Source organism: Xiphophorus couchianus, chromosome 6 (genome assembly GCF_001444195.1).
Source record: "Xiphophorus couchianus chromosome 6, X_couchianus-1.0, whole genome shotgun sequence".
Taxonomy (NCBI): domain Eukaryota; kingdom Metazoa; phylum Chordata; class Actinopteri; order Cyprinodontiformes; family Poeciliidae; genus Xiphophorus; species Xiphophorus couchianus.
Genome location: NC_040233.1, coordinates 10,036,625 through 10,060,847, shown reverse-complemented (window position 1 = coordinate 10,060,847; position 24,223 = coordinate 10,036,625). Strand labels below are relative to the sequence as shown.

Genomic DNA, 24,223 nt, shown 5'->3' with positions numbered 1-24,223 from the left:
CTGGAGACACAGTCACTACACTCAGATAATCTTCTTTTCACTCGTTTTAAGACTACTAGCTGGCTGGGCCTCTGTTGAATTAGGTTAGTCACATTACAGATAGAGAATATTTTTGATTTATTTATATTAGTTTATTTATATTACATTTGTCTGTTTTTGAGGGGGAGAAATCAGTTTTATATTTCACATTTGAATGGATTTTTGTTTGTTCTTTGAAAGAAAAATAAAACGTTTTGTTGTTCATGATTAAATTGCAAAAGCAATAAAAAAGGTAAAACATCCAAGAGTGAATAGTATTTATTGGCACTGTATGTATCCTACATATTGTTTGCTTAGTTTTTATTTTTGTATCCTTAAGTTTTATATATTACATGTCGGACACCACTAGGAAGTGTCATTTCATTCGGCTGCGTAGTTTCGTAGTTTTCTGTAGTTTTTCTCACGTACAGCACGGAGACATTTCCGGTTTCTATGACGACGGCAACCCGGAACAGGAAGTGTCGGGGTATTTGACCGTAGCTCAGGAAAAAAAAAAAATGATTGAACAGAGATGTGATTGTTCTTTTTCCGCTTCCAGAGCAGTGAAGTCGTGGCTTGTTTCTGCTAGTTGACGGCGACGTTTAATTGCATTTAATTGCGTCCAAGAAACGGAATGTCGTTTCGGACGGAGACGTTGAGTTATTCGGCGCATTTCCAGGGTCAGACGATGCTGAACGGCTAGTCGGCTCGTATACATTACCCTGTGTTGGTGGTAGAGCTCTGGGGTTTCTTTTTTTTTAAAGAATTCTCATTATCGTGTTTGGGACATTTCTTTGTGTGTATCCGGAGATATTTGCCTCAAAGCCACACAACGGCTGTGAAGCTGAAGCTCTTCTCGGTGTTTGTGCTGGTCAGCCACGTCAGCTATATTCACTGATAAACTCGGAGAGCATCTCTTCTCTTTGGTTCCCACGTTTATTTAGTTGAAAACCGTCAGAGTGACGTCCAATGACAATGGCTCCGATGGGTATCCGGCTGTCACCGCTCGGTATGGCGGTGTTTTGCCTGCTGGGAGTCGGTGTCATCTACCACCTGTATGCCGGGGTCTTCTCCAACCACCTGTCCTATTTCAGGTTGGATTATTTTTTTCTTTATGTACAGTAAAGTAACATTATCTGACGCAATTCTTATTGCAAGTCCATCGGATGTTATGATGTATAATTTGAATCTAAAGTGGGAAGGTCCTTTCTACTTGAGCCTTTTCTACTTCTCTATTTCTTTTCTCTTTGAGGTATTACCTAATGTCGCTGATTTCAACAGATCAAAACTGGTGTTTTTTGCTTAATCATACCTGTCTGGATGCTTGCAAACATAGATACTTGGGGGGGAAATATATATCTATCTATATATCTATATCTATGTGTATATAGATATAGATATATAGATCTATATATATCCATCCATCCATTTTTTAACACCCTTGTCCCCAGTGGGGTTAGTTGAAAACCGTCAGATAGGCTAGTGCCTATCTCCAGCAAACGTTTCGGGCGAGAGGGGGCTACACCCTGGACAGGTCGCCAGTCTGTCACAGGGCAACACAGAGACAGACAGGACAAACAACCGTGCACACACACACTCACACCTAAGGAGAATTTAGAGAGAGCAGTTTGCCTGACAGTCATGTTTTTGGACTGTGGGAGGAAGCTGGAATACCCAGATGCACAGGGAGATCATGCAAACTCATTCCCAGATCACTTTAGTCTATCCGACTGCAGCCCTGCTTGTCAGACATTTGCTACATTTGTTGAAGAGACTTCAGTCGACAGGACAGTGTGTCACACTTTAATTGACAGTGACTCTGCACCTGGCAAGTGTGAATGTGGTCTTTGTTTTGTACTTTTAAATAGTTTCAGTTTTTTTCTGAATACTAAGAGATGGACAGATTTCAAAAAGATTGTTTTTGTTGCTGCTTCAAAACATTACATTTTCAATTATCTTCTTTTAAAACAGCATTTTTTTTAAAATTCAGATATTAACCTTTCTTCTGTCTTCTTGTGTCTGCAGGCAGAGGAAAAAGGTGGACCTGAGAGACCTGTTAGCCGTCTCTGTGGAGGCTGCACAGCTGGGTGGGGAAGAGGTAAAGACAAACCTTTTCTTCATATTGTGTATGGACTACTGTGTCGAAACATTTTATATGCAAGTGGAGCTAGACTGTAATAACTGTTTAAATGTACCTGATATTAATTACATTATCAGTGATAATGATTTAAAAGGCTTCCCCTGTGTATTTGTGGGTTCTCTCTGGCTTCCTCTCACTGCTGCCACTGGCCTCGCTTTTTTTTTCTAATCCCAACATCTAGGCGCCTAACTCCGTTTTGATTTCTCTCTTCATGCTGTATCTGCTGGTTGAACATGTAGCTCCTTTCTGTCTAGGTGAAAAGAGTACGCAAAGAAAACACACTCAACGAGAAGTCAAAGGGAGAAACAAAGGAGGGAGCTAAAGAGCTTCTGACTATGGGGGACCTGCAGTCGCACCGGAAGATGTATAACCTAATAAAGAACACATTTCCTGAAATCACTGTGAGCAAATGTATTATTATAAACTATGCTTTGATGTTGTGTGTGGTTGAAATGAAAATATCCATATCCAAGTGATTATGCCCAAATGTTTTTGTCTTTAGGTATACAGCGAGGAAAGTGACAGCAAACCAGATTCGGTATCCTGGAGCAGGAACATACCTGATGGCATCCTGAAACTGGAGAAAGGCAGGGAGGTTTCTGCTGATAGCATCACTGTGTGGATTGATCCATTGGATGCTACTCAAGAATACACAGGTGGGTCGGTACCACAATTTCTGGGATTTCATTCAAATCCAACGTTATTACCTCATCATCCCTTGTTTTGCTTGTATTTGGAAAACAGTGGAGTCGTCCGATGACCCCATATACTCCTTTTTTCCCCCCAGCTGTGTTGAACAAGATGCTTGTGTAGAACTGGTTCTAGAGTTTGCTTTTCAGCCTCTGAGAACAACCAGCACTGTCACTCTAATAGTTTCAGAAAAATAATTTCTATTCAGAAATACTCCCTACCTGGAAAAATCAGTTTGTCAAAAATGAAACATTTGATGTTGCTGCACCATAAAAGTGCGTCAGGCCTTTCTTTATATTGTTTCTGTTAATTAATTTTGAGTACTGGTATATTAACTTGGAGTCATTCTAATTATTTGTGATTAGAACGGCACAGAATGTCTCAAATATATTATTATTATTGTTGTTATTATTATATATTAGTAGTAGTTTGCTCATTTATCCCAAGTGTTGCATTTTTAATGCTAATGTTGCAGCAAGTCTTACAGCAACAGATACGCTGGACACAAATGCCTGTCTTCTCTCTTACCCTGTAACTTTATCTTTCCACAGAAAAATTGGTGAAATATGTGACCACTATGGTGTGTGTTGCTTTGGAGGGTAAACCAGTCATTGGTGTCATACACCAGCCATTTACAGGGTTTACTGGTAAGTTGGGGCATCCGTGAAGACATGTTTTATCCCTACCTTTGACTAAGTACGCCCTTTGGATGTATTTTCTTATTTTTAAAAAGCCTTATTGTAATCTCAAGTGACTTTATGCTAGAAAAAAAATGCAAATATATGTACTTGTTCTCTTTCTCTACCCCGCTTCTGCCTCTATTATTGCCTCCTTAGCCTGGGCGATGGTAGGTCAGGGAACAAACATGGAGTACAGATCGTCCTACAACCTCAACTCGCCAAAAGTGATTGTGTCACGGTCACATTCTGGAGAAGTAAAAAACTTTCTTCACTCTGCTTTTGGAAACAGCACAACAATAATCCCAGCAGGTGGCGCAGGTGAGCAGATAATTCTTTGTCCTTTTCATTTTGGCATTTAAGGAACATAAAACACATTGCCTGCTGCTGCGATGACCAGAAGCCTATTGCGCAAGATTTGTGTCGATTGTCTACTAAAGGCTGGTATTAGCTGAACTAGAAAAAGAAGTATGCATGTATCCAAGCACATCTTATTTAGAGATTCCAGTAAATGTGCTATTGAGTGCACAGGGGGAATCACCAGAAACACTTTTATTTAAATATGCAAAAAGATGTAAATAAGCCTTGGAAAACTTTTGTGTTTTTGTGGGAAAAAGAGGAAGCTAATATGGTGCAAGTAGGAGGCATCATTGACTACTCGTATGTCTTGTGCAAAGTCAAACATTTTTTAATGTCCACTGTTTACCTGGATTGGACAATGTAAACAAATTCAGAAGTGGACTTGGAAATGGTGAGGCTGGTGTTTTTCAATCTCCAAATTCACACTCTTTTCACAATTTAATGTGGTCTTGAAGTATTGCTACGGCTGCTAATGAATCACTTAGGCATGCTTTAAAAAGCACTCCTATAACTGCAAACATAGATACTTTAATTTTTCATCATGTGTCTGGTGCACAATTGTTTTCACAGAATCAGCAGTTTCGCAGCATATCCTCCAGGTGTGGCCAATGCGGCCAGTAAAAACCCAAATAATAAAAAAAAAAAACATTTTCTGAGTTTTAAATTTGAAAAACAAATTATTTAAACAGGTTGTGTAGACTTCTGAGAGCCACTGTCACCAACTCAAGGACGTATGGCTTAGTGTAGTGTGTTGATTCAGTATCATTTGTCTTTCCTCACAATATAAACAGTTTCTGCCTTTCTCAAATAATTGGATTAAAGTAGGGTTATTGAATTGTCATTTTTCTTTATAATCCTTAAGCAAACAGCAGCAGTTTGTGTTAAGAAGGTTCTTTAAATAGACAGGCTACCAGGAATTTCAGCCACAGTGTTGTATGTTTTTTTTGTCTAACAGGATACAAGGTGCTATCGCTGTTGAAGATGCATTCAGGACAGACAGAGCCTATAGATGAAGCAGATGTTTACATCCACATCACCGTCATTAAGAAATGGGACATCTGCGCTGGTGCCGCACTACTGAACGCACTTGGTTAGAACATAGCTATTTCTTTATTTCTTTTTTTTCCACAAACTTTTATACCTTCTTTATATTATTACCAGTGGCTTCAACTGAGAGGGATGAGATACTTAAACCCTCTGAAAACTCTAGTTTCAAATTTCTTCCCAGTAGGGAATGTATCCAGGGTGTACCCGCATCCTTAGCAAGTCTTGAATTCATGTATCTACAAGTAAGGCCTTAAAATGTCTTAAATTTATTTATTTTTTAAATGCAAGTTGGCCTTTAATATGTTAATCTTAGTTTAAATGTTGTCTTGACAGGCTTGTTTAATCTCTTATGTCCTATGGTTTGTTCTATTTCCTTGCGGGACTTGTTTGAGTCACACTCGGACATCTTCATTGCATTCTGAAATGGTTGAGGCTACCGCTAACTAGCTGCTAATATATTCTTACTAGCTAGCTAGCTTCTTTGTATGTATCATAAGTCGTGCAATACATTTCCCTGACCCAATGTCAAATATCCTGTGTTTGGAATATGAACCAGATTTATTCTAACACACAATTAATTTACAAATGACCCAGTTTGTTATATTTTTGAACACTGACAAAGAGAACAGAAACGCATTGGCTGATGTAACTCGTTTGTCTTTTCCTCACAATTCTGATATGGGTGAAATTCATTTAGACTCTCCACTTATCTGTCTAATAACCATTAATCTCCTTTACAGGAGGCCACATGACCACTCTGAAAGGGGAGAACATCGACTTCAGTGGAACTCCTTTGAACGAAGGAGGACTGGTGGCCAGTGTTGAAGTGGATCATAAGAACATACTGGCCAAACTTCCAAACTGGGACCTTTCAAAGCACTGAAAGACAACCACAGAACCATTGGCAGCTCCGGCATGTTGTGCTGAGGCTTACATGAAGAAGAGATGATTAAACATGAAACGTTTATGGTCAAACGTTCATGTTATTTTTTTCTTTTCTTTTTTTTTTTTGAAAGCTGGGCGGGGATTTGCTGTCTACACAAACCTGGCCCACTGAACAGGATTGTGACCAGCATGGTTACCACAATGGTTCTTGATTCACGCTCCTCCACAGCTACATGCATCATTCATCCATCTTATGTGAAACCGCATGCTCACAAGGAATTGTAGGAAAACAATGGACCCTTCCATGTCTCCTCCTTTCACCTTCACAGGAGAACAGGGGAACTTTAATGTGAAAATCTCTGGAGCGTACAGCTGAACATTGCAGGAGAAACTCTGGAGTTTGGCCTCTGCTTCCACCATCGTAGATGTCTTTATTTTTCATATTTCAAAAGAGCATAACACTATTTAGAGAGGAATGTTTCAGAGAGCATCAGACATTAGCCCATCTCTGCAACTAATAAAACTTTGGATTTTGAGTAAATTTATGGGTTATTGTGTTAAGAAATCCTTTTATTATTTTATTTAAATCCTTTATCTTTTATTAACATTATATTAAGATGGATTAATTGAGAATAAGTTAATTATGAGTAGAGGTCCCATATTGTGGCCAAGAGAGAAGCTGATCGACCAGATTTGTGTTGAGGGTTCCATGTTTATCAGATAATTGAGCAAATCAGTTTAAAAACCTTTATTAAAGCAAAAAATAACTAACAAAAGCTGTTGGAGTGGCAGTGATAACACAAGAAGGAATTTGATGTTGAACTTAATAACTCAACACTTTTAATAACCAGAATTTGTGCCACAATAAATGCTTAAAATGGGTACTTTTTACTTATCTATTCAAAATTCATTCAGCAAAAGAAGTGAAGTAGTCCTTTACCTAGCCCCAGCACTTCTCCAGTCCAAACAGTTTGTTTTGATGGTTCTCGATTTAGAAACCTTGGAAACCACGCAATAGACTTGTCAAAGTCAGAAAGATTTTTCAGTAAGAGAAACCAGATCCTAGTTGGAAAGAGAAATTAGTACTTCCTCATTTCTGCCTACAAGTGGCTTCAAAACTCTGAAGTATGCATGCATGGTTTGGATTTTTGGTCTTGATGAATCCCTGTTTCCTTTGACTACTGTTTGTCTTTCAGCACTGTGTCGGTTGTACCTGAGTCACTTTTGACTTTTTGTGTTCAGTCGAAAAATACCAGCAGAGATCTCACCCGAGTGTCTGAAGAAGGTACATTTATTAAAGGATCTTTTCATGTTTACCTTGTTTTGATAGCATTTGTGTTGATGTGTAGATTAAACTCCGTTTAGGTCAGAAATTAAATATTGAAGCGGTTTCGTCTGCCACTGGTTGACGAGGCTTGACAACTTGTCGATAGAGGTGAGGAACGATCTGGAGTGGGTTGGCTATTTCAGTTTTATGTTTCCAGTGCCTTTGCTTGGACAAAACCACATTGCCGCTGTAAGCTACATCAGTAATGCAGACAGCAATGCTCGCCGCCATCAGTTGCTGTGAAAATAACATGGACACTGTTTGGGGTGTGACTTTGGATACACCCCTTTGCGACTCTCGTGCATGTGTACTTTAAGAAACACTTTTTCACATCACTGTGTTGTGACGTGCTTGGGAGTACTACTTTAGATATGAAAAAGATCTTTTAAAATCCATACATTTATAAATGTGGAAAAACAAAACAGATCATTGTTTGGAATACCTGACCTCTGAAGACTGCTGCTCGGCTTTCCTTAAGGCTGCACACGTTTAAGCCTCCAATCAAGCCGCCACAATTTCAAGTTGGGGATTTTGTTACTAGGTTGCGATGTTGCAGAGTACAAACTAGAACTGAAACAACCTCTGAACGCAGACGTACAACATGTGGACCATCTGTAGCCGTGAGCGTGGACTACTCAAAGGAGCACCACCTGTACCTCTGTGTCTTTTTCCAAGTAGTCCTACCAACCAGACACTGGGAGTTGCATCATGTTGTAGTTGGATATCTGGAAGGTGTTGGAGAGACATTTTCTGGTGTTCACTACTTCTGTCGTTTTTAATGTGATTTGGGGGATTTAGTAGCTGTGCTCATTTTCAGTTTGTTTTTTGCATGGCTACTGGGTTTATAGGAATCTCATACCTTTGTGTCTACCTCTCTGCCAGTGTTTCACTTGCTCTCTTTAAAGTTGGGTGATTTACACATTGAAAGAATGCAAAAGCCAAAGTAGAAGCGATACAGAGCACATGAAGGGGGTTTTTGATCAGCTAAAGTAGAACAACCTTTAGTTACTGCTGAAGTAAATACAATTCATCTCTGTCAATAGTGTCTTCTATTCCTTCCAATAACATGGTAAAATTTTACATTAACCACAGAAATGACATAAAAAAAATCAACCTGCAAATCTGCTTGAGCTGACTATTTTGCTTTTAAGCAGCATGAAAGCTAGATATAAAAATCATGCAGGCTTTTAATGTGTTCCTCAACTTAAAATAAAAAAAGTAAAAGTGTGAATGACAACCCTATGGTTTTAAAAAAAGACTGTAGACTGGCTTTTGGTCTGACTTTTTTTTTTCTCATTTGGTAAACGGTATGTACAGCTTCCATGAGTAATTCATTTTGCTTCTGTGAATTTCCAATAAACTGTGTGCATGAAAGGAAGAGCTGTCTACTCTGATTTCTTTTTGTTAAATGTCTCTTATCCAGATTTAAACAGTCATGTTCACACAAATCGGCTCAAGAGACGTTTGCTACACTTTCCAGATTTTTTTTTTTTTTTTTAAAGAAAACCATATGTTTTTTTTAAGTACAACAATAAAGTTTGTGGGTAAAATGGGACAAACTTGAATGTGGATGAATAATTATGAAAGGCACTCTTAACTGTAATCACATTTTTTCTTTGCTGTTTTAAAGTGTGTTCAAAGCAAATATTTTAGTAAACATCTTGTTTATATATTTACATGCATGTGTGTGTACTCATGGTACTCAAGCTTTTTCCTACAGTCCACAAACACGACTGTTAGATTAGTTGCTCTCTCTAAAATGTCCCTGCGCTGTTTCTTCTGTATTGCTCTGTGATGGACTGACAGCCTGTCCAGGGTGTACTCCGCCTCTTACCCAATGACCACTGGAGCTAGGAGCTCCCACTGTGACTATGCAGGGGCAAGCAGGTATAGACAATGGATGGATAGATGCCAATATTTTACTGTGTTTATAATTAATGTTCTTAAAATTAGGAGCTAAACTTAGCGTTTAGCTGTGCTTTTCCTTTGCTTTAATCTTGGGGTGAGGTGACTTGCTGCATCAGTCTCCTTTGTGCCTGTTAAAAAAAACAAAAAAAACCCAGGAAACATTACAGAAGAGATTAAAATATTAAAAATAATTAATCAGAATACATTAAAAAGTTATAAACCTGAAGCACAATCTGGACATAAATAAATATTGTGATACCGACATAAATACAATACCTGTAGGATCATTTGCGGCAGCGATAAGATCTTCCAGTTCCTTTTCTGGACAGGGATAAACATCATTTAAAGTCATTTCCACTCAATATAATCTACATTGCTGAGGTAGATCTCACATACCAGCCTGTGTGAGATGGTCAACGCAGTCTGTCTGGGAGTATCTCTTGGCCAGGTCCAGAGGTGTCTCCTCTCTGAAGGTCTTGGCCTTTAAGTCAGCTCCTAGTTCAAGCAGAGTCTGCACTGTGTCCAGATGGCCCCAACAAGCAGCAAGATGCAGTGATGTATATCCTAAAAAATAACTCGGCAGTATAACAAGGTGGTGGCTTATCTGTATAATATTAAATGTATAAAGGTCAATCCTGCCAAAGAATTCAAACTTGTACGTGTTTTTGGTATCTGGTTATGCTCTGCACTAAACTGAAGCATATTGTTGGTTTAAAGTGAAATAATAGACCCCAGTGCGTGATCCAGTTCATTCCCTCTCTCACCTCTGACGGTTTGCTCGTCCAACTTGGCGCCATGTTTCACCAGTTCACGGACAACGCTGCTCTTTCCGAGCATGGAAGCGACTAAAAGGGCATTTCTTCCCATCTCGTCCACTTTTCCAAACAAATTGATCTCCTCTGACTCTTCGGCAGCATCGTAACTTTCCAGAACCTGCTGCAAGTCTTCTACGTCTCCTGAGAGGACGCTGTTGAATATTTCGTCCTGTATTGATGTCATTGCTGTCCCGAGAATGGCAGCTGCCATGGTTACCGCGTCAGTTGGTGTTGCATTAAAGGCCATTCATAAGTTACCACGCAGAAGGTGATGCTTTTTGATTATTTTATTGTAGTTGTTTTTCTTACATTTGTTTGTAAAAACAACAAAACAAAACAAATGGGGAACCCCATAACTTTTACGCACATAACCTGCATTTTTTTTTCCAGCTGTGAGAGTGTTATATTATCAACCTGGTTTGCATTGTATTTTGCTACTTTCTCTTTAAATTGTGCCTCTTTGTGGAAAAGTAAAAGCAAAGTGTGATTTTTGACCCTTCTTTACTGGCCTCCACATGAATTTTACTCGTTAGTAGTTTTATCCTCAGTACGGTCGCCGCTTTTCGACGCGGAAACGTTTGAATATATGAATCAAGCCACATTCCCACAACTCCAGAAGTACTTGAACGCATCCTTAACTCTAACATGAAGCGCATGTCAGTGACAGCGTGTGGTTCCATGGTGTAATGGTTAGCACTCTGGACTCTGAATCCAGCGATCCGAGTTCAAATCTCGGTGGGACCTTCTTATTTAAAAATAAACAAAAGTAGCTTTAAAATTGTGTTAATTATGTTATTGCACTTTCTATGATTAATCAAATTCAGAGTTTAAAAGTCAGTAAACCGACCTAATACTCCTGTTTCTCCTTTTATCTATTTAACCTTCTGAGTTTCAAGGATCACAAAAATAAGCTGTAATTTACTCCTGTTTTTATTTAAATTATATTATTTTCCATAAATAAATAAATAAAATAAACGTTAAAAATTAATTAATTTGTCAAAAAATTATTTCAATTGATTATTTTAAAATTTGACCAAACATTCTTTGTTAACGTTCCATAAATATTTCAATAACGATAACATTTTCCTGTGACAGTAACCTACAAAATAATATTTAACTCTTCCTTGTCAAATAGATTACAGACTCAGTGGTTAGCTCAAGTTTAGCTCAACGCAAAACCTGACTTTTTCTGCGGTATGGCTCATAATTGCGCGTATCTGATTTTGTAACAAATCTATAATTTTTTTTTAATGATGTGGATCCAAGGAAAAAGTAGCCATTGTTTCGGCAATGGTTAATGAGGATCCAAATAAACAAATGTAAGTAACATATATTTATATATAAAAAGAAACTGCTTCATTATTTACATTTTTGAAACCCGTTTACTCGTCTTTTTCATATTAGTGTCTGAGCTATTTAGTAGCTCTTAGTAGCTATTTAGTTAGTAATTTTGCTATGAAAGTTTGTGAGTTTCATTTTATTTTGAAATTTAGTTCTACAACTTCCTACCGGAAGCACCGCGCAACCTTCGCTCCTCTAAGGGAAACAAACAGTCAGTCGACGTGTGGGTCGCAATTTTCTGCAGTGAGGACTTTGTCTGTTTTCGCTCAACAGTTTCTTCTACAGTGTCACGTCGGTAATACATTCAATGATGTTTAACAGGCAAAACAGCCTGTGGATGGGTGACGTAAGTCCTAATCTTTGGCTTTATTTACCAACGTTAGTTTAGCCGCGCATATAGCTAGCTTGGTTAGCTTTGACGAACCATGAAGACTGATATGCCTCCGCCGAAGTGCTTAGTATGTATGGCTCAAAACTCCTCTCTAGAACTAAATGGTAACCTAAATTATCTAAAAGTTCGGTTTAATAAAAGTGTGAATATATTTAACTTGTGGATAAGCGCTTTGTCATGCCGCTGGAAGCGTTAGCTGAATATAAGCTAACAGTTAAACAAGACTGACATGTAAAGCGTTAAAGATCTCATAACTCTGGAGGGGCCGAAAATAGTTTATTAGTAGAGTGAAGTATCGTCTTTTATCCAAGTGGAACTATTCAAGTCAAAAATAGCTGCAGCAAATTTAAATGTCTTTTTTTTTTTTAAGAACAGTCTGTACGATAAAATTAACAAAATTACATGAGTGACTAACTATGACTAACTTTAGGACTATGAATACTTTGTTCACTGATGCTTCTTTGCTGTTTTTACACAAAGTAGGGACAGGAGCTACTTACTGTTTAGTGTCTTCATGACAGTAATGCCTTACTTTATTAACTGTGCTTTATTCATTTATTTTTCCCTTCCTTGGTTAAAAACATGCCAATGCATTGTTATCTATACTAGGGATTGGACGTTTTGCAAAACTTTGTGAAACGTTTTCTGCATTCATGCTTAAATCATGCAAGTGATTACAGATTGTTGACATGTACAATAATAAAGCCTGTTGAAAGCCGCAACGTTTTATTTAGTAATATTTGGTAAAGATTGTTTCTAAATGTCACGCAACCTTATCCCGAGTCATACATTTTTATTTGACAGTAATATAGTTACCTCTTTTATTTATTTCTAGTTGGACCCATATATGGATGAGAACTTTGTCAAGCAGGCCTTTAGTGGTATGGGAGAGTCACCGTTGGGAGTCAAGATCATCACTCACAGGATAACAGGGTAGGTGATACAGTACACTACTGATCAGACATGATTTTGTTGTTAAAGCCTTTAAATTAGCAAGCAGTTTTTTTACCTTGTTGTTGAATATCAAGTTAACTTGTTCTTAACTTATTCTCAGTTACACATTTGCTCCTTCCCCATAGCGGCTTCATCCGCCTGTAAAAACAAACGTTTCCTTTCTTTTATCCACTTGCCTTCCTTTTGCTTCACTTTTTTCATTTCGTTTTCTGTCTTTCCACAGTGGCTCTGCGGGTTACTGTTTTGTGGAGCTGGCAGATGAAGCGAGCGTCGACCGCTGCGTACAAAGACTCAACGGAAAACTGGTCCCAGGATCAAACCCGGTAAGCTGTTTGATTTAGCAGCAAAATATTCACATTTTCCTCAGTAGCTCTCGTACCAGAAATAAATGTTTCTCTATTGTTATCAATATATTGACAGTTTCTTGCCATCTTCCTTTTCTCAGCGTTAGATTTGGGCCTTTTCAGTGCTTAACTCTTTTATTGTGGATAGTGGAGCTCTGCCCGCCTCGGATGTACTTTGTTTTATGAATGCACATCTGTATAGTAGTAGAACATTTGAATATTTCTGATCAGTTTAACCCGCTAGTACCTGTGTCATTTTAATAGTCTATGTGGCTTTATGTGACAAATGCTGGACAATAAGGCCTGTTGCTGTAAAGCAACAAATGTTCCCATCCTGAAGATGCCGGTTTCATGTGGTGTGTGACGTGACATTATGAGCTATGAGCTCCTTGGCACTGCTTGGTTTGAAGTACTGTTGGCCCAGTGGGCCGGCCAAGCTATGGGCTGCCCTGTTCATAGAGTCTCTGGTAGGAACTAACTGAGGAAGGGGCTAAAGGCTGGTCTGGGTGGTGGAGGTATGTAAATCTAAATAACAATAATAATGCCACTTTTTGTTTCCAGCATTATCAGTGCTATACTACACGTCTTTGGTGTTTGAGGTTGCCTTAATGTCTGTGTTCTTTTTTTTTTTTTTTCACACTTGCAGCCCAGGAAGTTTAAGCTAAATTATGCCACATATGGGAAACGTCCAGAAGCAGGGTAAGATCTGACTTGTGTATCATACCTTTACCTTCCTTTAGAGGTTGCTTTCACACCTTCTGTCTGTGTAATACTTCTACATTTCTTCAGATGTAACACAGTTGCATCTGTAACAACTGTAACAGTTGTTACAGTAGCTTCTCCCAGGGCTTTAGGACGAGCCTCATTCCCAAAATAGCTCCAACGTCCAAACTTAGTGTTTGCACACATTGCGCAAGTTGGCTGGACACAAGTAATGTAGCACTAATGACATCATAAACATAGATTACAAGATCTGTTTTAGTCTATGTTAGTTGTGGTGCGTTTACTGATCAGAAAAAGATTATGGTTTTAAATTGTCTGTTCTACTGTCGTGGATGATCAAGATTAAATTCAGCTACTTGGTTTCCTTCTTGCTTTCTGGGTGTGTCTTTGTCTAGGTAATTCAGACCATTCACCTCATTAATTTAGCTGCTATTCTAAAACTAAGAACATTCTCGTAGTTCACTCATAAACATATAACCTGAGCTCAGCTTATTTGTCAAACATGAAGCTACATTTTGCTACTTGACAGTATTGTTTAGAATAAATCACTAAGTCCTTTGTGCTTCCTCACACCAGTATGTGTGCACAAATAGACATTTTAATTATTTATTTATTTTTTTCCTTTTTGCTCTTTCAGGCCGGAGTTCTCAGTGTTTGTGGGAGACTTGGCCTCTGAAGTGGACGACTTTCAGCTGCATCAGGTCTTTAAGAAGTACCCTTCCTGCAAAGGAGCCAAAGTAGTCACCGACCAGTACGGCTATTCAAAGTACGTCAATCACTCTGTGCGTTTTTAATTTGTTAATTAATTTTTTTTGTGCTTTATTATTAAACTTGGTTACTCGGATAGCAGTGCTTTGGACGTTGACCACCAGTGCATCTTCATCTGTTTTCGAAAAAGGCTGAAGAAATGTTTTCTTGCCGTCTTATGCTAAAACTATTGTTTTCCCCATATAGGCTAAGCAAGAGCAACTCACAATTCAAGTGATGCTACCTCATGTTAAAAGTAAAACAGCAAGTTTCAGTTCTACCATAATAATACCCATTATATTCTGTTTCTCATAAGTGGCTAATACATGGCAAGTATGTGGCACAAACCGGTGGGCAGAGGAGGCGTAACTTTGGTCTGGTTTTTCAGAGGCTACGGCTTCGTCAAGTTTGCTGACGAGAGCGAACAGAAGGCGGCGATAGAGGAGTGCCAGGGAACCATGCTGGGGGGGAAAACCCTGAGGCTCAGCATCGCTGTGGCAAAAAGGTACGACGCAACAAGCAAGCACAAAACAGAAAGCAAGCTTAGAAGAGGAATGTGAAATTAATTTATCTGCTATAGAGGCGTTTTCAGTTTTTCCATACATCCCTCCAGCCTTAAACCCTCATGTCAAGCTCCATTTTTTGTTTGTTTCCTACTTGTTGTCCTTTTCATTCTGTCCTTTGGCCTCCTAATCTTTCTTTCCAGTTTCTTGTTTTTACAGATTACAAATTTAAAGCATGTCCTGGGTAGAAATATTTCCTCAAGATTTCTAACTTGAATCTTAAATATTTTAAGATGCAGGCCTGGGAGCTCTGCAAAGCTGAGCTCAGGAAATGTCTAAGTGAAACACGTGTAGTAACCCTATGATATCAATTTGGTCTTTGTGTATAGATTTATTTTTTATTCTTTCCTGCAGACTGTTAGAATCAGAAGGGAGTCAGATCAACTGCAATTATTTCTGTGCAAAACAATCAGTGCTTTTTTAGATGTTGAGGTCCAGGTTCTTCATTTTGTGTCAATATTTGGTTAGCTAATGCTAGCTGCTTATTAGAAGTCTGTATTGTAAATATTGTTGTTTTTGATGTACTAGTTTTAGTTACAGTGTTGCCTTACAAAATGAAGAGTTATTGAGAAAAAAAAGGATATTTTAAAAACAAAAATATCAATATTCATTTTAGAAATTTATGTCGTACTTTTTTCTTCTTTTTTTTTTAAATACATCGAATTAAAACATTTAATTGTAATTTTGTAGATGTATTTTAGGGTTATGAAAGTAGTTAAAACTCTGGGGTGTCAATTATGACCAGATTATAATTTTAGGATTTAATATTTTGCCTTGAATTCATTAATTAATAGTTTAACCAGAAAATAGTTTGTTCACAGATAAAATTGTAATTTAATAAGTGAAATAAGTGCTACATACTGACAAACTGACCCCCGAGTACTGACATACTCAGGGGTGAACTGACCTGGAGCTATTCAAATGTAAAACTTAAACTGCTATAATTAATAAAGCTTAAGGTCAAGGCTTTCTGCATTTTTAAGTTTTACAGAATAATTCAGTTCAGACAGTTTTAGATTGACAATATTTCAAATCTACTTTTTTGTTGTTGTTTTTCAGCCAAAAGACGACCTACCCAGGAGGCCAGACTCAGAGTTACAGTAGCTACAACCCGACACAGTCCAGTTACTACGGCAGCCACGCAGCAGGAAGTCAGGGCGGTTACTATCCTCAGTGGGGGGGCTATGACCAGTACAGTGGCTACAACAGCAGTGGTTATGGCTACAACAGTGGATACAACAGCGGCTACAATAGCAGCTACAACAGCGGCTACAACTATAACTATGGGGCTTATGGTTACCCCCCATCAGGTCACATGATGCCCCCGCCTCCCATGGGGATGCCTCCCATGTCCACCGACATGACAGGAGCTGTACAGGTAAAAGAAATACAAACTGATCAACTGGTGCAACTTAGTTGACTGCAAACTATTTTACGGATAAACCTGTTAAAACATAGGCTGTAATTTGATGAACTTACAACAATATAGTTATATAAACGTATTGGAGCTAACTGTCAACAATGCCTGTAGGTAGCAATAGCATTCGCTCAGTTATGCTAACGGAAGAAACAAAAGCACAATCTGTTTTCCTGGTTGCAAATTTGATATATTCAGATTAGTATTGATGTATTTTTAGAATTCTGATGAAACATTTAGTTGTTCTTTTGTGGTCCGGTGACAATAGTTTTATTTTAATCCTGGGTCTGTGTCCAGCAGGGCCAGGAGCAAGCTGAAGATGCTGATGATGACAGCACAGAAGGTAAAAACCCTTGATTGCTTTCGAATAATCATTATTTCTACTGGAAACGATTCAACTCATAAACAATACCTGTCTATTAAACCTTTATGGAAGAGAAGCAGCGCGGATAATTCTTTTCTGATGATCTTGGTGGGATTTATTCCAGAGCCCATCCCTGAATGTGACGTGGAGCTGTGGAACAAGGACTTTATGCAGCACAGTGAGGAGCTTTATGACGCTTTGATGAACTGTCGGTGGGAACCTTTGGACTCTGTTGACTCCCCTATCCCAACCTTTTCCTGATGTCTCTTCCATCAACCAATTCTTCAGTTCTTTTTTTTAAGTCATTTTTATACGTCCAAAATGTGTCGCAGCAAACACATCTTAGAACACGCCGGCCAGAGCTCTGTGTCCTACAAAGAAAGGCTGGTCGTAGATTCAGTCACTCTTCTTCCTCTGCAGACACTGCAAACAGACATTGAGTGGATCAGATTTGTCAGCCTTTTGGTAACAAACGGGAAGTTGGTGAAGAAGTACGGATACTGTGAAGATCAGGTGGTCTCTGTTCAGCAGAACTAGAATACCTGGAGCCGACTGGCACTCAGAGGATGTTGTGTGGCGGTATTTCACCTATTAATGTCAACGAGGAACAAACATCAGGTTCCAGTGTTCACCAAACTCAATGTTTCTTTCAGTTTCATATTGTCTCCATAATGATCCCATTATGCAGATAAGAAATCAGTTTTGTTTGGGTTTTTATTTAAGGACTCTTATGTTTCTCTCTCTGTTGGTTTGCTGAATTTTAAACTGGATTGTGGGACGAAGGTGGCAGTATGGAGCTACCAAAAGAATAGGAAATGTTTTCAGCATCCAGATGAAATGGATTGGATGAATGGTGTGCATCTCTGAGATGTAGCTGTAAGGTTTGTGTGAAGAACCAGCTGAACTGATGGTAGCCTTTATTTTCTGCTGCATAGTGGAATAATATTTTGTATATATTGTCTTTCTGAAGATGTTTTATCAGTAAACTATTAAATACCATAGTGGTTAATTTTTGTTTTTATGAAGATGTTATTTTTTTAAATGGGGTCCAAACCACACAATCTTAAGTAAACGCAAAGTCATGTCACCAACATTATCAGCTTTTTTCTTTTATAAAATTACTATGCAAAAATATTTGACTGACATCCAAACATACATGATGGGTTTTTTTCTCTTCTAATACTTATTTATGTCTTTTTAATAAATCTGTTACTTGAACAGGTTCAGATATGTCCATTACATTTTGCACAAATTCTTTAATATTGAGATTTTAGTCCGATCTGTCTATTTTGAGCTGCTTTCAGAATTGTTTTAGGGTCTGTTGTCACTTTATATCCAAATAAGCTGCTGCTGACCACGCCCCCCAAACAATGTTTACACTCTCACATGAAAATGGCTGCAAACATGCGCAATTGTATAAACTTTCATCCTTGAAAAACAGAAATGGATCCTCCTGCATAAGTGGTTTCTGGATGGTAAGTTGACGGCAGAATATTGTCTTTTCCAGCAGCCATTGTTCAACAGTAAAACCCGCTGACTAAACATGGTGGATCTTCTTGGGTTGGTAGGTAACAGCCCGGTGCCCGTTAAATGTGAATTAACAATCGGAAGGTTTTTCAAACGGCTCATTTTCCAGACACCAAATCATATTAACTTATTGCCATAAACATGTCTTGGTGGGTTCTATCTGGAAGCAGTTGAGACCTAAATGAAAGTACAAAAAATGTGCAAAATGCAAATTTTGCATAATTTATCCCATTTAAGTTGTGCAACATATGTAAGGAAAATGTTTGAAGCACCATCAATGCAACGTAATGACAGGTTTACACATAGAGAATGAAAGAAAATGTCGAAACTTTCCAGGCAAATTTTTGTTGAAGATTTAAAGACTTTTAATGTTTAAGCTCAAAGCGTTGAATCTGTTTTTATCGGTTAATTGTAGTGATTGTGGTTTAGTGTGTCTTCTGCCCCAGTGCTGCTGGTCTTTATGTTGAGCAGTCCCTGACCAGGCCTTCCTGGGCAGTACCAGCTGGGCCCCATGCGGTACCAGCCCTGATACAGTCCCCTCCAGCTGAGGCAGCCTAGCGCCCCTCCTAGCAGCTGAGTGGGGAACAGGGGGAAGTAGGCTAAGAGACAGAGCAGCAGGAAGATCCACAGTCCAAGAAGGAGAACACAGAGCAAAAAGAGGATCCTCAGTGGGGCGTCTGAGACGCCCCCAAGCCTCAGATACGGACCAAACACTGACGTTTCCTCTGCCAGCAGCAGGCAGCACAGACACAGAAGGAAGACGTCCTCTGAAACCTCATAACCTCGCCACACCAACCCAGCTTTCAGGCACTCGGACTTGCTCTCCCCCTCTTTGAGCACCAGCAGAGGCTGCCCACCGGTGACCTCTGGACCAGCGGGCAGAGGTTCATAGCAGCTTCCTGTGGTGTTCTCCAGGAGGTCCAGCAGTGTGCAGAAACAAAGCCAGAGCCCTCCAGCCACGGCGAGCCTGCTGAGGTGACGGAGCGAGTGTAGGACGGAGCGGCGGATGGAGAAGGAGAAGAGGAAGATGAAGGACCCGACAAAAACGCACGTCCAGCCCCAACCAGAGCGCAGGAACAACCTGGAGGACAAAGAGGAGGAGCAGATGGTGTCTGTAGGAGGGTTTTATAAAATCTAAGTCTCCAGTACTGAGTTTATATTGACACGTTATTTTGAAAAATAGACCCAGGCAGACTTTATTGTCTTTGTATTTTTAAAATGTTCATATTGAGCAAAATTTTGTCCCAAGACTCCAAAAAAAATGCAGAAGACACAGAATCTGGATTTCCAGATAAGTACGAGTCAACAAAGCAGAAGCATCACTTGTAACTAATGGAAACAAATCATTCTTTGCCATTTTAACTTGCATTAGTGTTTCAGTTTTAACAGAGTGGAAACCTTTTGTCATCTTCTATTCCACTATTAATGAACTAATAGGTAGATTGGTGGATCTTTAAACTTTAACATAAATCTGTAAAAAAAAAAAAGGAAAACAGATGATTCTCACGTGTCTAGATTTAAAACTATCATAAACGCAATATAAAAACTTCGTAGCTCGTAAAAATAGTCTGACCCTTAAACTTTGTATATTTTGTCAAATTACAACTGCACACTTCAGTCTATTTTATTGAGAAGACTAGTATAATTTTCTACATAACTGTAAAAGGGCAAGTTAAAGATGAACGGTTTTCGAATATCTGAAATTGTTGCATTCAGACTGCTTTTATCTGATAACCCTAAATAAAATCTCGTGCAACAAAAAGCCTTCTGAAGTCACTTAATTAGTAAACACACTCCATACACTCCACCTATTATAGTGTTATTCAACTATAATAACATGTTTCTTACATAGTTTCAATGGTCCCCAACCTTGGTCCTCAGCACTGACTGCTCTGCATGTTTTAGATGTCTTCCTGCTATAGAGCACACTTGATTGCATCTCCTCTCATCAAGTTCTGTAGACACTTTTCAGTGACCCATTTCTTTAAACATTAGTGAGGCAGCAGCAAAACTCCTACAACACACAGATAGTGTGCGTAAAACTAAGGCATAGTCAAAATCTGGGCCTAAGTAACAAGACTTGAAGTTTGACTGAGTTTGATCTGCTCGGCAAAGAAGAATAGTCCCTACGTATTGTCACCTCCCTAAACTGATGGCCTAAGTTATCACTTATGGCAAAAAATAACTTAGGCCCTTATTTTAGGAAGGTGACGACGTGCAAAGCATGGTAGGCGTATCCCAAACGACTCGCAAGTGTATTTGTAGTTGAAGGATGTTCTAGTTTTTGTTGGTCTACCACATATTCTGATTAAATACAGTGAAGCAGGTGGCTGTAACATGACAAAATGTGAAAAAGAGTAAAATGTGAATTCATATGTCTGGCAAGGCGGTGTAGTCACGTGGTAGAAGAGAACAACATTAATAATATATAAAAACAATGAGAACTACAAATGGAGAAAATTGAAAACAACAACATTACAACTGGTGGGGTTAAACAGGAAGTGGCCCTACCTGTAGAGGAAGTGACTTCTTCTGGCAAAGATGCTGTGATGGGAAACCCAGAGGCTCAGCGCAGGGCCGAACACCAGGACAGCTGAGAGCAGCAGGTGGAAATGCTGCCTGAACAGCTTGTTACCAAGCAACCTGGCAGCCAGGTCTGTCAGGACCACCAGCACCTTGTTGAGGAACATCTGAAAGCAGCACCAGCACTGAGTCCAGGCCCAAACTAAAACAGGAGAGTCAGCATTGGAGGGCAGCATAAGTCTTAGCATAAGTAAATCCAATCAGATTCACCAGTGTGCAATATTTTAATGTTAATGCTGTTCTATACAATGTATGTAAACCATCGCTCGCTTTGATTTACCTTTGTTGCAAACAGAGACAACAAGTCATGACCAGAAGGATGCAGAAAGGAACTCCCTCCCCCCCTTGATCCGTTTCTCCAAGCGAGCTTCTGTTTTAAAACTCCAGATCAGATCCTTCGCTGCCTCGACGGCCAATCCTGCGGAAATCCGAAGCTGCTGGTTGCATATAGGAAACAGTGGACGTCTCTGGTTGTTGGCCGTGAACCTGCATCCGTGTGCGTGGCGTCTGCTGCACAACGTGAACGAAGTGACAACTGGCTTTGAGCATTCCTTAGACTCCAGATATCTGCCCGCTGTGAAACCTGGCCCCGGTGGTCTTCGCTCCAGCAATCTTCAGAGCTGACTCAGATGTAATTTACCCCATCCGTTGACTCAACGTGGTTGGCCTCAGCTGCAGCTGAGTGCCTGTGAACGTTTGGCTTTTTCTGTGGTTGCTCCTGTTTGTTTCCGCACAACATGTTAATCTTGTACCTCTGTTATCATCCCAGGCATACTGCTTTTATAGATTCAGAATACTTTTCTATTTCAATCGTAACTGTAGCCGTCCCGCTGTTCTCTGACGCTGACCCTTGCCCGCTGAACATAAACCATCACAGCATCTTCTCTGTCTGACATATACACACACCCTGAGACCTAAATGTGTCACATAGCACAGATGTGACAATTTCTGACAATGTCAAATTAAGGAGAAATAATGTGATGCAGTGATGATAGCTTAGCTAAGAAGATATTAAACGAATGTGGTAAATTACATGCAGTGTCTCCTAGGTTTATGTGTATTAATAGCAGCAACCTTTGCACTGTCTGCTCTAATACGCAGCTGTTGCAGCAGTCGGTTTCTGTCAATCACACACACACAGAATTCACGGTTATCGTCCTTTCTCCCCTGCACGTCTCCCTCTCCCTCATTTCATCGACTAATGAGCATAATCAGCAAAAGGCATAGTCGTCCACACTTAACCTCTGACCTTCGTGGAAGAGTGCCTTCATTGTAAGAAATCCAGTTTTGACACAAGGAATGTAGAGAACTTTACAAGCATAGGAAAAGCTCCTCAGAGACCAAATTAGGCTGAAATGCAAAAAAAAATAAATAAATAAAATGTTATGCGTGTCAGAAAAAAACTAAATATTCTATGTCACCTGGAGAAGGGAAGATGAATGGAGCCACATGCAGGATGCTAGTCCTCAGAGAAAACTTGTACACAGCTCAGCAGAAAAATCACCCTAACTCTGCATATCAATATGCCAGAATGGCCTAGTCAAAGTCCAGCCTTAAATCCAAATGAGAATATGTGGCACAGCTCAGAAGTGTTGCAACTTTATTCCCAGCTGCACCTCAGCTTCTTCATTTTAACAGCCATGCATCTTTTCCCTTCTTCTAATTTCTCACATAACTTTCTATATTCAAATATAATAAAGATTATAGTCACACCACCACAACATGAATACATCTGCAAGGCACTGTTAATAAAATATAACTCAACACTTTACAGCTGCATGTTTCCCTCGATGTGCTGTTGTTAATTACAAGTGTCTCTTTGTGATCGTAGTTCTGAAACGTGTGGCTCAGCTGCACCATGCTCACTATAACTTTCTGTTTTCTTGCTGCCAGGACAGGAATAGATGTGGAGCAGCTTCCTGCGTGTTGAATGTCTACTTTCTCCTGTTTCCTGACAGCATGCTGAGGAACTTAGCATGCTAACTTTGTCCCGTAATGAAAGCACTTTCTTCAGTTCCAAAAAGCATTTGAGCAGCTGGTCATCATGCAGAAAGAGACACTTGTAGTTTTTTTTATTGCAACTCAACTATATCCATCCATCCATCCATCCATTTTCTGTTCACCCTTGTCCCTAATGGGGTCGGGAGGGTTGCTGGTGCCCATCTCCAGCTACGTTCCGGGCGAGAGGCGGGGTACACCCTGGACAGGTCGCCAGTCTGTCGCAGCAACTCAACTATAGTTGAATTAAAAGTGATACTTTCCAGTACGAAACACTGAGATCGTGTTCAGTATCATGTTTATAACAACATGCCGACATCTTTCTGGTTAAGATCTGTTTCTTTTACATAAAAACAGTCAGGAGAACAAGGACATATCTGCAAAATTTTGTGATGAAGAGCTAAAGCATGACTGTAGTCACTTTCAGTTCTTTGAAAAAGTAATTTTCTCCTTACAATTTTCTTTTTAATCCTTTTTGTCATGTCTAAATGTTTCAGATGATCAAAATTTTAATATCAGACTAAGATGACTTGAGTAAATAAAAAGAAGAACAACAAAAATCTCAAATGTAAAACTGTGTGAAAATTTAATCTCCTGGCTACGGACATTCATATATTAATTGGGATTAACCGTAATCTCTTTGGTCATCTAAATTGTGTTTCACTAGCCACATCCATGCATGAAAACTGCCAAAAGACATGAAGATCTGGTAAAATGAAGCATGGAATATGTTGAAATATCTTTTAAGAAAGAACATATTTGCACTGAGACACTTTGATTATTATTGGTGGGTAATAAGTGTGACTTAAGGTGAGCTATTAGTTTTTTGTTCATTCTCAGCCTGAATGATCTCTTATTGAGGCCCAACACAGGTTCCTGTACTGCTGTCGACATCTGCTGGCATCTTAGTTGGACTACAATTCAATTCAGTTGGTTTAGCACCAATAAATGTTATCGTAAGGGACTTTACTAAAAAATTTCTTAAAAAGTCTATTAAATCCAGTCTTACAGATTAGACTACATTATAGTAAAAAAAAAATGCTGGGCTGGAAAGGGAAACAAGGGAAGGTAGTGAATATGAATGAGAAAAAGTCTGCATATCTTATACAAATTTAATTTATGGTGAACAAGCTGGACTATTAATATTAATGTTACTAAAATGTTCAATTAATAATTTACTAATGTCTTCAGTCTGCAAATTTGATTTTTTTTTTTTTTTTAAGTTTCCTTTTCTACCAAGACAGTTGCGGCAAAGTGCTGCCACCTCCTGGAGAAACTGCGGTATTATAATTTATTCTAAATGTTTGTGGTTTTCAGTTTATTTCAAACGTCAAACCTTACTATGATCTTCCATAAACAACCCTTTGCCCTGTATCTAATCTCTACAACAACAACAACTACAAC

The 24,223-nt window shown here is 39.1% G+C and overlaps 4 protein-coding genes and 1 non-coding gene across 7 annotated transcripts; 3 read left to right on the top strand and 2 right to left on the bottom strand.

Moving 5' to 3' along the window:
* Positions 1-491: 491 nt before the first annotated feature.
* Positions 492-8,522, top strand: bpnt2 (3'(2'), 5'-bisphosphate nucleotidase 2). The gene is made up of 8 exons (XM_028021014.1): positions 492-1,112; positions 2,044-2,116; positions 2,413-2,559; positions 2,661-2,814; positions 3,400-3,495; positions 3,685-3,846; positions 4,841-4,975; positions 5,673-8,522. Exons 1-8 carry the CDS (start codon positions 988-990, stop codon positions 5,813-5,815), a joined length of 1,035 nt encoding a protein of 344 aa, XP_027876815.1. The 5' UTR covers positions 492-987; the 3' UTR covers positions 5,816-8,522.
* A 310-nt stretch (positions 8,523-8,832) lies between these two features.
* Positions 8,833-10,099, bottom strand: LOC114146718 (ankyrin repeat domain-containing protein 45). The gene is made up of 4 exons (XM_028021015.1): positions 9,817-10,099; positions 9,449-9,547; positions 9,329-9,373; positions 8,833-9,180 (listed from the first exon to the last, which is right to left on the bottom strand). The coding sequence occupies exons 1-4, from the start codon at positions 10,076-10,078 to the stop codon at positions 9,107-9,109; spliced, it is 480 nt and encodes a 159-aa protein (XP_027876816.1). The 5' UTR covers positions 10,079-10,099; the 3' UTR covers positions 8,833-9,106.
* Positions 10,100-10,539: 440 nt separating this feature from the next.
* On the top strand, positions 10,540-10,611 carry trnaq-cug (transfer RNA glutamine (anticodon CUG)). Its single transcript has one exon. It is a non-coding gene; the product is annotated as a tRNA-Gln (tRNA).
* Positions 10,612-11,374: 763 nt separating this feature from the next.
* On the top strand, positions 11,375-17,710 carry trnau1apb (tRNA selenocysteine 1 associated protein 1b). 2 transcript variants are annotated; one of them, XM_028020076.1, is made up of 9 exons: positions 11,375-11,554; positions 12,435-12,532; positions 12,777-12,876; positions 13,544-13,596; positions 14,258-14,386; positions 14,756-14,872; positions 15,990-16,308; positions 16,648-16,690; positions 16,836-17,710. In XM_028020076.1, the coding sequence occupies exons 1-9, from the start codon at positions 11,516-11,518 to the stop codon at positions 16,970-16,972; spliced, it is 1,035 nt and encodes a 344-aa protein (XP_027875877.1). In that variant the 5' UTR covers positions 11,375-11,515; the 3' UTR covers positions 16,973-17,710. The 2 variants fall into 2 exon arrangements, with proteins under 2 accessions (XP_027875877.1, XP_027875876.1); XM_028020075.1 differs by having other exon boundaries at positions 16,645-16,690.
* fitm1l (fat storage inducing transmembrane protein 1, like) lies at positions 17,578-22,903 on the bottom strand. 2 transcript variants are annotated; one of them, XM_028020078.1, is made up of 3 exons: positions 21,102-22,903; positions 20,750-20,928; positions 17,578-19,319 (listed from the first exon to the last, which is right to left on the bottom strand). In XM_028020078.1, exons 2-3 carry the CDS (start codon positions 20,926-20,928, stop codon positions 18,644-18,646), a joined length of 855 nt encoding a protein of 284 aa, XP_027875879.1. In that variant the 5' UTR covers positions 21,102-22,903; the 3' UTR covers positions 17,578-18,643. The 2 variants fall into 2 exon arrangements, with proteins under 2 accessions (XP_027875879.1, XP_027875878.1); XM_028020077.1 differs by having other exon boundaries at positions 20,750-20,963; positions 21,102-22,901.
* Positions 22,904-24,223: the final 1,320 nt, after the last annotated feature.